The sequence below is a fragment of the Protopterus annectens genome, chromosome 14.part0 (genome assembly GCF_019279795.1).
Source record: "Protopterus annectens isolate FY-2018-M chromosome 14.part0, PAN1.0, whole genome shotgun sequence".
NCBI lineage: Eukaryota > Metazoa > Chordata > Ceratodontiformes > Protopteridae > Protopterus > Protopterus annectens.
In genome coordinates, this window is record NC_056748.1 from 342,431,277 (window position 1) to 342,448,724 (window position 17,448).

A 17,448-nucleotide genomic window follows, 5' to 3' on the forward strand; every position below is an offset into this window, starting at 1 on the left:
CAACCACCAGCTCAGTCAGATAGGGCCTCAGTTTAACATCATATCCGAAGGACAGCACATTCAGAAATGCAGCACCCCCCTTTATGCTACACTACAGTGTCAGCAATCCATCTACTTGGTGTGGGAGTAGAACTCACAGCCTTCCTCACCAAAGGCAAGTGTGATACATATGCTGCACCACTGACAATGCATCTAACAAAATCACGCAAAACTCTCTCTACTTCACCTATTTCTGACAGAAGAGTCAGTTCTTGGAAAGATTAGTCTTACTGTAGCTCAGAACAGGGAACTGGAACATTACTTTCACATGCTATACTGTAATGCCCTCTTCCAACTGTTGCAAAATGGCTGTGGTGGAGGGCAGAGAAATAGAGAGTTTTTAAAACTTTGGCTTACCATCCTCTGAGAGAAAGGTTGTGTTCTGAGTCAAACCAACCACACAGTCGTGTATTAGAAGCTGCTGCAACACAACAAGCATTTACAGTATTATATCTAAATCTAGCCAGGTGGGAAACTAGTCTATTTACCGTCTGGGTGAGCTCTATGAATTTTTTTTTCTAGTGGGCACATCACCTATATTCTAACTAAGCTACTCAAGTTGTTTCAAGATAATGAACTGGTACTGTGGCATGTAGTTTGGTAGTTTATTACACTTACAACTAGTATAGGAAGTATAGATACCTTTTCCCAAAACTCGTCCAGTACTCTAATTTAGTCACCTGCTAGTAAGATTGATAATGTTATCATGTCACACCTTTTCAGAGATTCTAATTAGATAACAGAAAAGTTCCAGCACACAGTTTTTATTTAAATATTTAAGGATTTTATAAAATAAGTGCAGTCTCTTGGGAGATAACTGGAAATCTGCTTCCAATAATAATTCTTCACTGAGTGCCACAGTAGAAATATATAAAGGCCATATACTCAGTGGCCTAGGTTGCCCTGCCTATAGATGTTGAAAATACCTTCTGTCTGGATGATAACTTGCTGGACCACACAAAAAGGTCCTTCCTCAAATTAAAAGTTCATTCAAATGGTTCATTTTAATGAGTAAAGTATAAGAACAGATCCTTCATCACAGCCATATCCCATAGGTAATGAAAAATGATTAGATTAGGCCAGCATATTACCTCCTTCAACTTCTGAACCAGAAGAAGAGGTGGGTCACTTTCCTCTTCTTAGCTCTGTGGATGAAGACTGAGGTTCAGCTATAAAGGATTTAGCTGCTTCTGAATTGGTGCAAAGCATTCTTGTGCAGTCTTTCTGTAAACAATGAAGGAAAGAGCCTTAGGCATTCAGCAGACTACTGACCAACTCTCAGAAGCATGATCTTCTGATGACTGCCAATGGACATCTGCGCCCTGTAACTTTCCATCAGCCATACTAACCATCTGCCCTGTCGATGCCTGGCTCACAGAGACAGCAATCCCAACACTTATGTGGTACTAAGTATCATAACCAACACTCTGCCTTGCTCCAGAATCAGGGAGGGCTGAAAGTTCTTCCAGTGCCAGATCCACCAAGGAGGAATGAAAGCAGACAGGGGAGAGAGAGTTCAGAAATCAAAGTCAAGCAGTATCAGAGGAGAACACCCTTCCATGTCTAAAGCTTTAGTCTCCTTATCATGGGGTAAGACAGCAAATTGCTGTGGTCTCAGGATCTATGCTGTACTATGCACATCACAAATAATCTCTAGCTGAATGCTTTGTCAAGATCTCAGCCACTCCTAGAAGCAGATAGTGAGGAGCCTGGATGTTCACAAGCTGTAAAGACAGCATCCTTCAGCACTGGCTCCATGGGTGGTCCTCCCAAGACATTTCTGAGGAGAGGGTAAGGACCAGTCAGTAAAAAACTTTGTTAACCTGAGAGCTACATGGAAGAAGTGTGTCATCCAGGTAGCATCTGCTGGGAAGAGAAAACTTACTGTCTTTATGCATCTCAGAGGTAAGGGCTTTGACTGTTTGATGTTTCCTCCCATGGCACAAAAGATGAGCAGGAACCTCTCCTGGACCCAGCTCTAACATATGTGGTGTCAGGTGTGCAATGGTGAAGTGTTAGCTCTCAGACAATGAAGTACCAGTGCATAGCGTACTGTCTGCAGCGTAGGGGACAGGACAGGACTGAAAAGGACAAAAGCACTGAAATCAGTCCACATTATGTAAGGGTATGCTCCTGCACCAGGCAGAAAAGGTACCACCAGATGACAAACAGCTGTGTGACAAAGGCCTGTCCTGCAAGACCTAATGCATTAAGCCTTGGTGGACTCTCCTCAAACAAGGCCAAAAAGGCCTGGCAGAACAAGAGTCTAAGTTCTGGGTACTAATACTATGTACAATGCAGATGACATAGGAGACTGCTCCTGAGATGTAGTTTTAACCACTTCTTTTGAGGAAATGGTTTGTCAGGGGAACATATCTTAATTTTCTTTTAATGTTTGTCAAGGCAGATGATAGCATGAGCTTGACACTTCACTAGTCACCCAGGAGATGGAAACATATGGGATTAAAGTTGGTCTCAGAGATGGACTTGTCTTCAGGACAGTGCAACTCATGTCTGCTCTCAGTATAAATAACTTTCTAATGATGCTATAGCTCCAGCCTGAGTTTACATATGAAGTTTCTGCTGATCTCCACACTAGACAGTTTGCAAACTATGTTACTGCCATTTTATAAGAAATTAATTTAGCCAGCTGTTTTCCCTCCTGTATTTTTTACTTATCACTAATGGTATTGCATAACAACGTTGTCCTCTCCCAGAGAGCACAGACATGGCCAGCATGTGCCTTGGCTTGTGATCCTGCAGATATGCAAACACTATGAAGAGTTCTATTTTCTATGTAATGAACACGAGGCATTCTTTATGACAAATGTCAGGACTGAGACTAGAAGTGACATAAAAGAACTGACAGGCACAGTGGCTTGGTGTGTGGTTCTAGTGCAGTGAGTGATGTCACAGCATATGCTTCCAGGAGATGAGCATCTCCTCCTGCATAGAATAGTGAAGCTGGGAGACTGGAATATCCCCCAAGATATCAGACCATGCAAAATCATGTGGTCTCAGAATATCACTGCACCACAATGGAAAATGCATGATGCATCTATATCACACAAATAAATATTTTCCTGATGTACTCTTCAGTTTTCAAACACTTAGTATTTCTTGCAAGATCTTTAATATCTTATGATCATCAATTTCATCACAACTCAAATGCAGCATACCACACCACTCATTCAAATGCTGCATTACAGCTTTTCCATACCTAGCTCAAAACTACTGAATGCTTTACCTGTGCAGATGGAACACATCCATGAAAGCTTATCTATTTAAATATGCATATTGCAAATGCACCACTTGTTTAACTTATCTGTCCGACTCTCAATATAAAAGTGGAAAGAAAAAAATGGCCTTTCCACCATAACAGGAAGATAATCCGGCAGCGTAAATGTTTTTTATTGCAACTATTAAACTGTGCTTATTGTGTCAAACTGACTAGTACACTAAAAATGAAATAATTCTAAGCGTACTTTATCTTGAAACATGTAAGCAGTGGATTGCCAACTCAAAAATTGATATCTCTGTACATTTAATATATATCAATTCTTTTTCCACACATTCTTTATGTATGCACATTTTACTTTGTTCACTGATGCTACAAAAAATAAAAAAAAATAGTCATCATCTCCTCTCTATCACTGTTTATTTTTTGTTTGTTTACTCAGCTTCCTATCTCAGTAGCTGTAGACTGAAGTATTTCTATTACAGAGCTAGATTGTTTCACTATATGTACAATACGGCTATGCTAGCTGGGAACTGTGGGGAAATGTACTGTAATTTGTTTATATTTAATCTGTAAAAAAGTACAGTTTTGTACCTACCATAAATGTAGATGTTCGAAGATCCACATTGCTGCAGTCCTTACACTTGGGTAGTCCGCTGTCCTCGGTCAGCCCGAATATCAAAGTATTAGGCTGACGTCGGTCAAGGCGCTTAAGACTGACATCAGGACGTCAGGGTACAAATGCGCATGGCCGACGTCATATCCTCAGTCTTTTCTTGCCCCAGATGTCAGAAGACCCTAAAAAGAAAGGTCAAAACCAAAAGACAGCAAAAAACAACCAACCACCCTTGTACTAATCAAATGTACAATATATACAATATCCACAATATGCACAACCCAAACCACACAACCACCTCTAACTACAGAGGGGAAGGAGGGAGGGTAAATTGGACTGCAGCAATGTGGATCTTCGAACATCTACATTTATGGTAGGTACAAAACTGTACTATGTTCTTCATCTCACATTGCTGCAGTCCTTACACTTGGGTAGAATCCCAAAGCAGAGGTAAGGGAGGATGGCAAAACTATGAAACAGTAGGAGCTGCCAAAATGCCCTGTAAAATTGCAGTGGCAAAACCAGCCCTAGATTTAGAGTAAAGTGGAAGGTGGTAATGCTTAGAGAAAGGATGTACTGAACTCCAAGTAGCTGCCTCCAAAATATCTTTAGTTGCCACCCCCCTTAAAAAAGCTGTAGAAGTGGCAGTAGCCCTAGTGGAATGAGGCCTAATCCCAGCTGGAATCTCCTTACCATGATGGGAATAACAGAAAGCAATACAAAACCCAATCCACTTAGAAATAGTTTGTTTTGACACAGGCTTACCCTGAGAGCCCAAAGCAAATGAAACAAATAACTGCTGAGACTGCCTGAACCCTTTAGTTCTGCTCAAATAATATCGCAACTGCCTGTGTATATCCAAAGTGTGCAAAATCTTTTCCCCTTTATTTTGGGGGTTTGCATAAAAGGAGGGCAAATGAATAGTTTGGTTTAAAGCCACACTAGAAACCACTTTAGGCATAAAGGAAGGATTAGTACGCAAAGATACCCTATCCTTATGGAAAATTAAGAAAGGCTCAACCGCCATAAGGGCCTGTAATTCAGAAACCCTTCTTGCAGAGGTAATGGACAACAAAAAAGCAGTCTTCCATGATAAATATTTCAACTCGGCAGTAGCTGCAGGCTCAAAAGGTTGTAGAGTGAGTTTCTCCAACACAAAATTGAGATCCCAAGCAGGAGTAGGAGCTCTACGTGGGGGTCTTATATTCTTTGCCCCTCTAAGGAATTGCTTAAACAAAGGATGAGAAAACAATGGTGGGTCACAGTCATAGTGAGCAGAAATTGCTGCAGCATGAACCTTAATAGAAGAGAAGGACAAACCTTTGTCCAGTAACTCAGTAAGATATTGAAGAGCCACACTTAAATTAGGCTTAGAAACATCAAATTCCTTTGCTGTACTCCAAAATAAAAATCTCTTCCATTTATCTGCGTACACTTTCCTTGTACTACGCCTTCTGGCCTCCAAAATAACATTCAAAACTTGCTGTGGAAGCTGAGACCCTCCAGGGTTTAAAACAGAATATGCCAGGCTGTTAGGTGAAGAGAGTGAAGTTTGACATTGAGTAAATGACTATTCTCCTGAGACAGCAGGTGTGGAATTGAAGGCAAAGGCCATGGAGGCTCCTGCCAGACTTCTCAGTAATGGGTACCAGTGCTGTCGAGGCCAATCTGGAGCTATTAAAATCATCTTCGGCTTGTCCTGTCTGACCTTCAGGAGTACCTTTGGGAGGAGAGGCAGAGGTGGAAAGGCATACACATGAAGATTGCTCCAATTGAATGAAAGAGCATCCACTTTCCAAGCTGTGGGATGAAACCTTTTGTGCAAAACTTTGGCAGCTGGTAGTTTAGTGGAGAAGCGAACAGATCTATGTCTGGAGTTCCCCATAACACTGTCAATTTCTGAAATACATGAGGATCCAATTTCCACTCGTGGGGATCCATAATTTGTCTGCTCAACACATCTGCTAAGGAGTTCTGTGCTCCCGGCAGAAACCTTGCCTGAAGATTGAGCTGTAAACTGAGAGCAGTCTCCCACAAAATCATTGCCTGTCTGCATAGAGGATAAGAATGTGTTCCCCCTTGCTTGTTGATGTACCACATGACAGTTGTGTTGTCTGTTAGAACCAACACCTGCCCTGGAAGAAGTAAATCCTTGAAAGCTATTAATGCAAATTGGACTGCTAACATCTCCTTCAAGTTGATATGTAGATGTTGAAGTATGGCAGGCCACGTGTCTTGTACCCACTTTCCATTTAGATGAGCTCCCCAAGCTTTGTCTGAGGCATCTGTCGTTAGAATCTGACTCGCCTCTGGCCGGGTGACAGAGAGTCCCTTGTTTAGGTGACATTCCTGAGCCCACCACAAAAATTCCTTTTGAATGCAAGGTATTATCTGAATGACAGTGTCCATATCTTGGCAGTGCTGTGTCCATACATTTTTGAGATACCATTGTAGCTTCCTCATATGCAGTTTGGCATTGGGAAGCACCAGAATACAAGATGCCATGAACCTCAAGGCTTGAAGGACTGTCCTTGCAGTCAGCCTGGACTGATGAGACAATTGATGGAAGTAAAGAGAAAGATTCTTTTCTTTGTCCGGGGTCACAAAGGCCATGTGGGATGCTGTATTCAGTCTCACACCCAGAAAGCATATGTCCTGAGAGGGTACTAGACTGGACTTTATTTCGTTCACAGAATACCCCAGGCATCTTAGCACTGCTATCACATACTGTAAATGATGAAGAAGTTTGTCCTTTCCTTGGGCCAGAATCAGGCAATCGTCCAAATAAGGATAGATCTGTATTCCTCTTAGCCTGAAGAAAGCTATCACTGGAGCCAGAACCTTCGTGAACACTCTGGGCAGTAGATAAGCCAAAGGGCAATGCAGAGAACTGATAATGAGAAGTCCCAGCCCGAAAACGCAGATACTTCCTGCAACTTAGCCTGATATGAACATGAAGGTAAGCCTCCTTGAGATCCAGAGTCACCATCCAGTGATCTTTGCCCAGCAGAGGTAAAAGCTGTTGTAACGTCAACATTTTGAACTTGGGAATGTCCAGATAAGTGTTGAGGATAGATAAATCCAAAATTGGTCTCCACGTGTTCCCCTTCTTTGGTACTAGGAACAGGCGAGAATAAAATCCTAGGCCCACTTCTGGCAGAGGGACCGGTTGTATGGCCCCTATTTGGAGCAGCAGAGAAATTTGTTTGTGAGCCTCTAGCCTTTGCTGAGGAGGAACGTCCGGCATGCCTTTGAAAGGAGGCAAGGTATGGAAATAAAACCTGTAACCTCGGTGTATGATATCCAATACCCATCTGTCTTGGGTAATCAAACTCCAATGTTCCTTGAAGAGTGCCAACCTTCCTCCCAAAGGTGCTGCCAGGCAAGAAGGATCTGGCAGCTGAAAAGGTAGGTCATTGGGCCTGTTTACGAAAGGACTGGCCCCTGCCCTCACCAAGATTGTGCAGGTGAACTCCTGTTCTAGGTCTGAAGGAGCTCTGAGCTCTGCCCCTACCACGTCTAGATCTACCCCTAGACTGTGAATCATAAGAAGGGTACGTCCACCCCTTAGCAGGCCAAGTCCTGCTAAACTTCGGAGGCTGAACTTGCAAAAAATCTTTAACAGCCTGCATAGACTTAGCCTTGTCTTCCATTTTCTTCAAGACTGACTCCACAGGTGAACCAAACAACACATCAGACTGTAAAGGAGCATCCAAAATCCTTGTCTTAACATTGTCAGATAAATTCTGATCCCTCAGCCAGGCGTGCCTGCGAAGAACTGACCCAGTGGCAGCCACCCTAGACGAGGCCTGTACAGCATCAAAACCACATTGTAAAGAATGCTTTCCCACCTGTTCATTGACATGTACCAAATCTTGTAATTCTTTACACTCAATGCCTTCCGCCAGAGCATCTACCTTAGACTTCAATTGAGAAAGAAGATAGTTTTGATATTTCAACATGTGAAACTGGCAATTCAAAGCCCTCATAGCTAAGGTGGAAGAAGTATAGACTTTCTTTCCCCATCTATCCAAAGCTCTGGCCTCTTTATCTGGAGGAACCGGATTTTTTACAACAGAGGCCTTGACACCCTTAGGTCCCTGACTAACAGTTTCTGGGTCCGCCCTAGGACTCTTATATAGATATTTATGAGCCTCAGGCACCCTGTAATACCTATCCGGTTTAACAGGAGCAGGAGGCAAAGAATCAGGATTAAGTGAAGCCTCTGCAAACACATCTTCCACAACATCCAGAACAGGTGGTATAGCCAAAGGCCTATGCTGGGGTAAAAGCAAAAATTCCCTAAGCCTTTTCCTGGAATCAGAGAAGTCCTGACCTTCCCACTTAAAATGCTCCCTCATGGAATGAAGAGTCTCTGAAAAAGAAAAATCCTCAGGAGGAGAAGCAGAAGGAGTCGAATCATCTGCATCAGAATCAGAATAAGGAGAGTACTCCTGCAAGTCTTCAGCCGAAGACTCCGAAACATCTGAAGCCTGCTCAAAACTCCCCAACTCTGGTTCCACCCTAGGCCTCTTATCAGGAGGGGGCAAAGAACCCCTAATCAAAGTAATTAAATCTTCTGCCATCTTAAGCATGTGCTTCTTGGGCACAGATCCTGTAGAACTAGGAGTGACACCAACCGAAGCTAAACCTGGCCTGCCTCTGGGAGAAGCCTTGGAAACAGAAGGAGAGGGCCTAACCACCCTAGGAAGGGAGGGGAGTACAGTAACCTGAGAAGCCCCTTCAGCCTGACCTGCCTCCTGAGAGGCCACATCCTGCAATATCAAAGTCTCCCCCTGGGACTCCAGAGAAGCCTCTGGCGGAACCACCGGTTCCACTGACGCCTCTAAAGAACCGGCGTCCGGTACGGACGACTCTTCTTGCCTGGGCTTAGCTGCTTTGTCTTTGCGCTTCTTGAAGAAGCGCCGGAGCATCCGACGGCATCTTATAATTGCACCGCTTCGAAGACCAACCTGGCACAATCTAACCTTCGCAATAGTGCGCTTATTGAACCTAGCACAAAAGCGACACCCAACAACGCCGTGCTCAGGCCCCAAACAAGGAATACACAAAGTATGATAATCTCTATGCGGTATCTGTTTCCCACAAGAAATACAGTTATTCACTTTTTCTGACATCCGGTAAACCACTGAGGCAAGAAAAAACTAAAATATTCCCCAACGGGGTACTTAGCCAACTTTGACTCGGTCTGAAACTCCGAATTCGAAAAATTTCAGAACGCCGAACGGCACTTGCAACGCTGCTTCTGCATCGGACCATGCGGCAAAAAAGACTGAGGATATGACGTCGGTCATGCGCATTTGTACCCTGACGTCCTGATGTCAGTCTTAAGCGCCTTGACCGACGTCAGCCTAATACTTTGATATTCGGGCCGACCGAGGACAGCGGACTACCCAAGTGTAAGGACTGCAGCAATGTGAGATGAAGAACATCTACATAATTTTTAAACATAAAGTTATATCATAGATTATGGCCTGAGAGCAAATTCAGGAACCATACAATTAAATCATTTAACATTATGTTGCCTAGAAAATAGATAGTTTCTCTAGAACAAAAATAACAACTACCAAAGGGATCTAACATTCAAAGGACAAAAGTATATAAGAAAAGGCTGCAGGTCAATTGATAAGGGTTACACAATACTTTGTACTGTACCAAAGGGCATTGTTTATATGCAAACAGTCCAAATGTTCTCCTTATCGAAGGTGATAAAACTAATAAGGCATAATACTGCAATAGTAAACATGTAAAATTCTACATAAATCTTGACTATGAAACAGCAACATTTACCATGGAGAAAATAATGTTAGGCACATCTCATTTATGAACTTCTTTAATTATCAGGTACCAACATGAATAATAGTAACAGAAAACAGTATACAATAAAAACTGAAAATTATGTTACCTATCATACTATCCAGGGAAAGATCTGGAAATTTCTTCTGCACTGATCCTACTGGAATCCCACAGAAAGAGATTGGGGAGTACAATGGTGAGGCATTTGTGCTGCTAAAGGCAGAAAGACAACAGAAACATGATGCATTATTAACTGGCTATTCGCTATCATCTGTAAGCACTTCTATCTGACACAGCATCAGAAAAATTATTAAAACAAAACATAATTCTGAGTAAACTTAACTGTCTTCAGATGTCATGTTTCTCAATTAAGCAACAGTATCCAAAAACACAGAGATAGCATTACTGCCTTCATTTTATGAGACAAAGTACTATCTTGGACTGCTTTCCTCAAACCACAGTTCCTTTATTTTGCTGCAGTAATGAAAACACACAACCAGATAAGACAAGAAGACTGCATGAACCAGCCAATCTGCCCATCTCTCCACTTAATGGATAAGCTGTATTTTTTGTCATCCCTCTTAAGAACTGCATGATGAAAGTCCCATCATACCTTTCGACCTATTAGCACAAGAAATCTTGACAGAGCTGAAAATAATGGGGAAACAAAGACCACAAAAGTAGTTTGACACTTTAAATATTTCTCTTATAAACATAGAAAGTTGTTAGAATAAAAGGATTTGTACTAGCATGCATTTTCTGACGGATATGAACCCAAACTCAAATGTATATCATTGACCCCCCCCAAAAAAACCAGATTATGACAAACAGTATGAGACAGAAATAAGGTGTTTTGTGAAAATCTAAACAGTTGAAAGGTTTCATGCATTACTGAAGTCCTTTATTACGTTTGACCCTTCCATCTTATCAGAAAAGATGATTTACTCAATCGTACACTTAAGGTAAAAAAATACGTCAGTATCGCCAATAATAGCCCTTATATTCACATACCCCAGCGCCTCCAATATCAGCAGGCCTTATATTCACCTCTCTATCTCTTTCTCAACCTCTCATTCTCTGCTTTTAGACATGGTAACCTTTTTAATGCTGGTATTTTTAAGAGGTGCTTAACATTTCTCAATGCCATCCCCCCACCCACACACACACACACACACACACACACACACACACATACACATATATATATATATATATATACACACACACACACACACATATATATATATATATATATACACACACACACACACACACGTGCACCGCACAGACACACTTTCTTTACAATTATACTAATTAAAACTAATTAAACTTACCAATATACTTTCAGACAATTACATTTCCAACAAAGTATCTATGCAGTTTATCAAACTCATAAGTATAAGCAAATTAGTATAATTATAGTCGCCAATAAGCACTGCCAAGGGAATCTTTGCTTGTTTTCAATAGCACATCCCCAGTAGCACTTCACCTTAATGATAAAGCATGCAAAATTAAAGGGTAAAAAGTTTAGACATTCTGTAATGAAACATTATGAGCAACACATATATTAATCAGTTAAACTACACAGTATTAACGTATATGCAATAAAATGGAGTGTGAATGTGGGAAAAATATTGTTGTAACACCCACTATCACACACGAATATAGTATAGTTTCACAAAGAAGTGTGGGTGATTCTTTCAGTCTCTAGTTATATGAAGAATAAACAAACTAGAGATGTTACTCTGGATGGTTACCTACAAAAATTTCAGTGTTGCTACTGACTGTAAAATACTGAATAATTAAATAAGTATTGGTCTTAAATATATGTGGAATAAACAATGCAGTCTTTTCTTTTGCTGTTTCTGTTAATAATTTGTTTAATTAAGACAGTTCAGTAACTAATCTGGATGCTATAACTGATAGTAGTCATTTATTCTGTAATAATGTTCCTATTCTGATACAAAAAAAAATAGCCTGAAATAAGTAGTCTATATCTAAGATGCCATGTAAATCAGGCAAATTTTAGCACAGTCATTGTTAACCAGTGTTATGGTCTACGACTACCTTTCTCACACCTGGATAAGGTATCGCTTACTGCTGGACCAAACAATGAAGAGTAGTCAAAGGGAGCACTGACGAACGATGACTTGAAGAACTCCATAAAATCACATAAGTGCATCCAGGCATGCATGCCTCTTCATAGAAATGCTTGTTCCCGCTGCTTGGGTTGTTCCTTCAGCTACAGGAGAGATAAGCCTCATTGACGAGTTTGAGATGGATTGTAGGATGGCCAACTGAGAAGAAACTGATGTTTGTACTTCTTCAGATACTGATCCTGACAGGGTATATGAAAGTTCCTTTATCAGATCCTTTTGCAATCTTGTAAAATGTGCTAGATAGTTCAAATACCTTAGTGCAAAGGTTGAAGAAACATCAACATGCTTCCCAAACCTATCCATTATCTGAGACTCCTTGTTAGGGAGATGGATAGAAAAACTTTTCCCAGCTAGTTTTTTTCTTGGTGGCTGTTGCCATGAACATGGCATCTACTAGTACACCTTTTAGCTCAAAATGGTTTATCATCTGGGGCTATAATAATTTTATCAGGTCTCTAGGGAATCATTTCAATGGTGCCGGGGGCCTTCCATGCCCTCCAAGAGATCAATTCCAGGAGCTCATCAATGGGCAGTATCACACAGGAGGTAGGTGATCTGGTGCCAAAAGCAGCCAGATACACAGACTCCTCAGGCAAAGGAATGCTGGGTTTCTAGTCACCTCTCTGCTTCATGATTTTGAAGAGGTCTGCAAAGGAGACATTATCAGAAGGTAACCTTGGGGACCCTTTGCCCTCATCGAAGTCCGTGTCTTCGGTGACGGATTCCTCAGTGGAGTCAAGGTGCTTCACCTTGTACATCCTCTTCTTAGGGATCTCCTCAGTGGGATGTTCTGGGGAGGTATAAGAAGAGGTGGGGATAGCCTGGAGGTTTTGATACTCTCTGTCCCTGTGGAAGACCAAAGTCAGAAGCAGTAGGCAGAGTTGTCAGAATTGAGGACTGCAAATCCGAGGTGGCAGGCACTGTCTGAGCTGCTGAAGCAGACATGGCTCTCTTCAAAGCCTCAAAGGCCGATTGTCCCGAGAGGAACAGGACACAGGATACGAGAGGGGATGCCTCTGGCCTGTAGTCCCTACTTGCTCAGAAGATAATCCTCCTGAGGCTGAAGTCATGGCTAATCTGATCTGAAGCCCCAAGATGTAGCGATGGCTCCGAAAATCTCGGAGTCAAGACCAAAGCCTTGGAGCTGACAAGATTGCTACTGCTCTGACAGGTCTTCAGCTCCAACTAAGCCGAAGAACTCAGAACACGCATAAGATCCAAAGACAGGGGAATTCTCAGATCTGATGCAGATGGCGCCAGATGGTTCGGATCCAATGACTGTGATGCTTCGAGGAATTCAGAGGAGGAGGTAGTGGAGGGGTAGCAGATGCACAGAACTCTAGGAGCCGAGGGAACCTCTTATAGACTCTGCACCTAGATAATCTTCTTCACTAGTTTCTCCATGTCTTCTTCACTAAGGCTCCTAAAAAGAGTGAGCAGACATTGCTGAAGGTGTCTTCAGTCTTTCCATCAATGGGAAAGGGACCCTGAATAGGACTGGGTTAAGTGAAGGGGAGTATTGAGTCCTCAGAAGATATTGTAGAGCTGGAGATAAACTTTCTACTGGATCCAAAAGTATCGGCTCTGAACAGTTCTTTTTCTTAATGTGTAAAGGATCAGAAGAGTTATGTTTTTTGGCTTTCATATCCGACGAAGGAGTCGGATCCAATATCTTAGTATTTTTTGCGGATGGATCTGACAGAGAGGTCGTAACTGAAATAGTTCTCTTTCTTCCTTTGTCAGACACTGTTGAGGAAGAAGCAGGACTAGCCTGTGCAGACTTGCCCTTTTCTGATTTTTCTACAGGAGAAGCTCCAGAAATTCTCGAGGCAACACTAATTTTGTGGATTTTAATTTCTTCATTGGGGCCACTTTATCCTCTGGCAGTTCTTTGTTGTGGAAGCTCCAGAAATTGTCACCAAGAGAAGACAGCAATAAACCTTTAAGTATCAATTTATTTTTACATTCAACCAAGGCTCTATGGTTGAAAGAGTGACAAATCTCACAGTCCCCCTGAAAATGTAGAGGACTGAGACAATAGACACAGAGCGCAAGTGAGTCACTAACAGACATTCTGTGTCTACATTTGACACATTTTTTGAAACTAGCCTGCTTATCCTTATCTTTTTCTGCCATCACTTTAAAAAAGGAAGAAAAAGACTGTAAGGAAAGGGAGAACTACAACTACCTTTTTATATATGGAAACGACAGTAGGAAAAAGGAGTTACCAACAATGGTAAATAAAGGATACACACAAGGTGTAAAAACAGAGATACTAACAACAGTATCATTAGGTACTTTTGTATACAAGATAAGGAAGGGTAAGTAAAGGGGAATTTAAGGTAGACGTTAGTCATTAGGTAAGGGATAGATAAACGAGCAAGAAGAGAAGGTGTTTAAAGAATTTTTACAATGTTTCTAAAAGAAAAAATTGAACACTTAACTGCCCGAGAGCTAATGGTGAACCACATCTTTCACGAATAGCCGTACACAAGATTTGCGGTAACTTGGGAAGGGTATATTATGGGTAAGGGAGAAGCTCAAGAGCTTTTTCATTGCCATGAGTTATTCTAACTCCATCTCAGATCCGAGGATCAGATCCGGACCCACAGGTTGAGAATGGAATGAAAATTAACATCAAATCCAGTGTTATGGTCTACAATACACTTATTTGTGCTACAAACAGTACATATCTGTTTTAGTAGGATAGAGGCATTTTATCACTTAAAAAGAAGTTTATTGCTGGACATACACATAACTGGATTGCAAGATGACTGCATTCTGAAAAGTAAGTTGATTAGCGCTCTCCCAGTGTGCATAATGAGAGTTGAACAAAAAAGACAGTAAACATTAATAGTTTGGGTAACATTTGGTTACTGGTTAGTTACTACACTGCCTGGATATCAGCAAAAAAGAAATCTGGAAAAAGAAAGAGAAAATTAACAAGAAAAGAAGAAGAAAAACTCTAGCGGGGAAGAGCCTTGTATTTGTTCAGTAAAAAGCAGTTCAAATTTATCTTTTGCACAGGAATTGGTTTCCAGTAATGTAGTACAAAAAAATCATCAAATAAGTGAGACACTGGAAGAATATACAAAGTCAAACAACAAAAGGCTGGAAAGAACAAAAGAAGCTTTGAGTAGCTATTTGGATCAGCTGAGCTTGTTAAGAAACAAGAGGCTGACATGAAAGAAAACCTTACTTGAATATGAGGCTTCTCATGAACTGTTTAAAAAATAGAAGACAGCATGTAGAGAAAATCCAAGATTTTCTGATATAATAAAGAAACTGAGAACAGACTGCCATGAATTTTATGAAAACAGAAACAGACAACTGGTCTGATATTCTGCAGCAGGATTTGTTAAAAGAAAGGATAGATCATGTGTATGCTCCAAATCTAGTCATGAGAATGCAGCCAAGATCTATACTGCATACAAGCAAAAAAGGAAGTTCCTGATAAAATTGTGAGAGATGGGAAAAATATTAAAATTGGGGATAGCAGTGTGTTTATGAAAAATGATTATTCTGTGAACAGCAGGCAGAAGATGACTGTGTTTATCCCTTTAATTAGGGAATGTCGAAAGGCAGGTGTAAGATTCAAGTTGCTATATCCAGCTATCTTTTAAGAATTTTTTTTTCTGGTGGATCACAGACATTTTTTGGATATAGATCAGGCAAAGGAAGCAACAAAAACATTTACCCAATAAAGAGTGAGCCAAGTAGCTGAAGGTGACCCTGCTTTTATTTGTCTTACAATAACAAAGCCCATAGAGAGAATTTGTCAGTGAAACTTCTTCCAAAGAAAAATGATTAGGTAGCAGAAAAAAAAAACTGAGGAGCTGACTAGAAAAATCAGGTGTACCTTGAACTTGAACAAAAGACCAAGTGTTGGGTGGTGGTGATGATGAGGAAGAAGACCATCACTAATGTAAAATAAGAAAATAAATCGACAAATCATAAAGTGTTATTTCCATTTGATGCAATTTAATTATAATAACTGTATTTCTGCAAGAAGAACTAGCTAAAAAAGACTGGATGTTTGTTAACATTGTTAAATTGGTGGTAGGACTCCAAAACATAACTTCTACTTTGTCATTACTGTTTAGCATGACAATGAAGGGACTGAATATGTATCTGCAAGTAAAAAATGGAATTATGTTTATAAGTGTCTGGAAGAAAATGCATACTATATTGTAAAGAACTTCTGTATAGAATGCAGAGGTATTCTAAGTGTGAGGTGGGAGTGTCTTATCAGTAATTATACAATGCCCCCCCCATTAATATTCCAAAATGTGCACACTGATTAGTCAGCGTGCTCGTTGTAAATCAGACTTATACTAATGGAAAAAGGTCCGGTCGCCTGGACGTTTTCCATTAGTATAAGTCTTTTGGGGTTTTTTTGTGTTACACCGCAACGGAGAATGGAAGAGCTCCATTGCTGTAATCTCGCTATGTTAAATGGGTTTAACATAACGAGATATCTTTAAAAAAAAAAGCAATGGAGATCTTCCTTTCTCCATTGCTTTTTTTAAAGTTGTCTCACTATGTTAAACTCGTTTAACATAGCGAGACAGCTTTAAAAAAAGCAACGGAAATCTTTCTTTCTCCGTTGCTTCCACACACAGCTCTGATGTACTGTGTAAGCATATGCATGTGCAGTACATCAAAACCGCCGCAAAATACTGGACAGCTGCGGAAGGGCAGCACGGAGGCATTATACAATGCCATTATTTAAGAAAAGCAAGTATTTTTTTTCTTAAATTATGTCATTGTATAATAGCAATAACCCACTTCTGGGTGTGGGTAATGCTGGATTTACCCACGGTCATCTTTGTTTGGCAACTTGGGCTTTGCCCTCGTGACCAAACCACACCAACCGTGGGTAAATCCAGCATTACCCACACCCAGGCGTGGGTTATTGCTTAACTGCTACATATGCTAGTGACATTAAATAATTAATTTTTTTTCTTTTTTTCTTATTTTTCAAGAAAGTATGTTTTATCGACTGTAATGTATCAAAAGGTCAATGTTGTAATAAGCAATATAATGTTATGATCCAAGGCTACTGAGTAAATAGCATAACTGAATAAAAGTATACAGATCATATTACATATGCATTACAATATAATAATTTTCCAGGTTTATGTACAGGTGGAAGTATAGGCTAATGTTTTTGGCTTACACTGTAGACATGAGAAAAAATAAAGAAACAGAGTACAAAATGGAAAGCATGAAAAAAGTGAATATTTTTGCAAATAGTTACATTCCCAGCAGACTTAGTGCTTCAATACTATATATAACAGTGCACAATTTGGTTTATTCATTTAAGGGTAGTCAGTGCTCTTTTACTTAAGGCTCAAAGTTAGATAGGGAAACACGGACAGGACAAGGGCAGATGGTATTTATCATAATAGTTGAATGTTCTAAAAGATTACTGTTGCAGGAGCCTAAGCTATATGGGTCCTACCCAAATGCAAGGAGACAGGTGTCCATAGCTAAGGGCATATTCCATGTACTCCAGCTGTAAAGAGGTCAAGCATGGCTTAATAAAAACGTGGAGTGCAATAAGGTTCAGAACATTT

At 40.7% G+C, this 17,448-nt stretch overlaps 1 protein-coding gene across 1 annotated transcript in view; it reads right to left on the minus strand.

Annotated features, from left to right (window-relative positions):
• Positions 1-17,448, minus strand: part of WDR11 (WD repeat domain 11) — a 2,002,440-nt gene that overhangs the window by 1,093,698 nt on the left and 891,294 nt on the right. Inside the window, exon 9 of the mRNA XM_044056072.1 lies at positions 9,820-9,923. Within this exon, the coding sequence (XP_043912007.1) occupies positions 9,820-9,923 (104 nt within the window). The remainder of the gene's footprint in view (positions 1-9,819; positions 9,924-17,448) is intronic.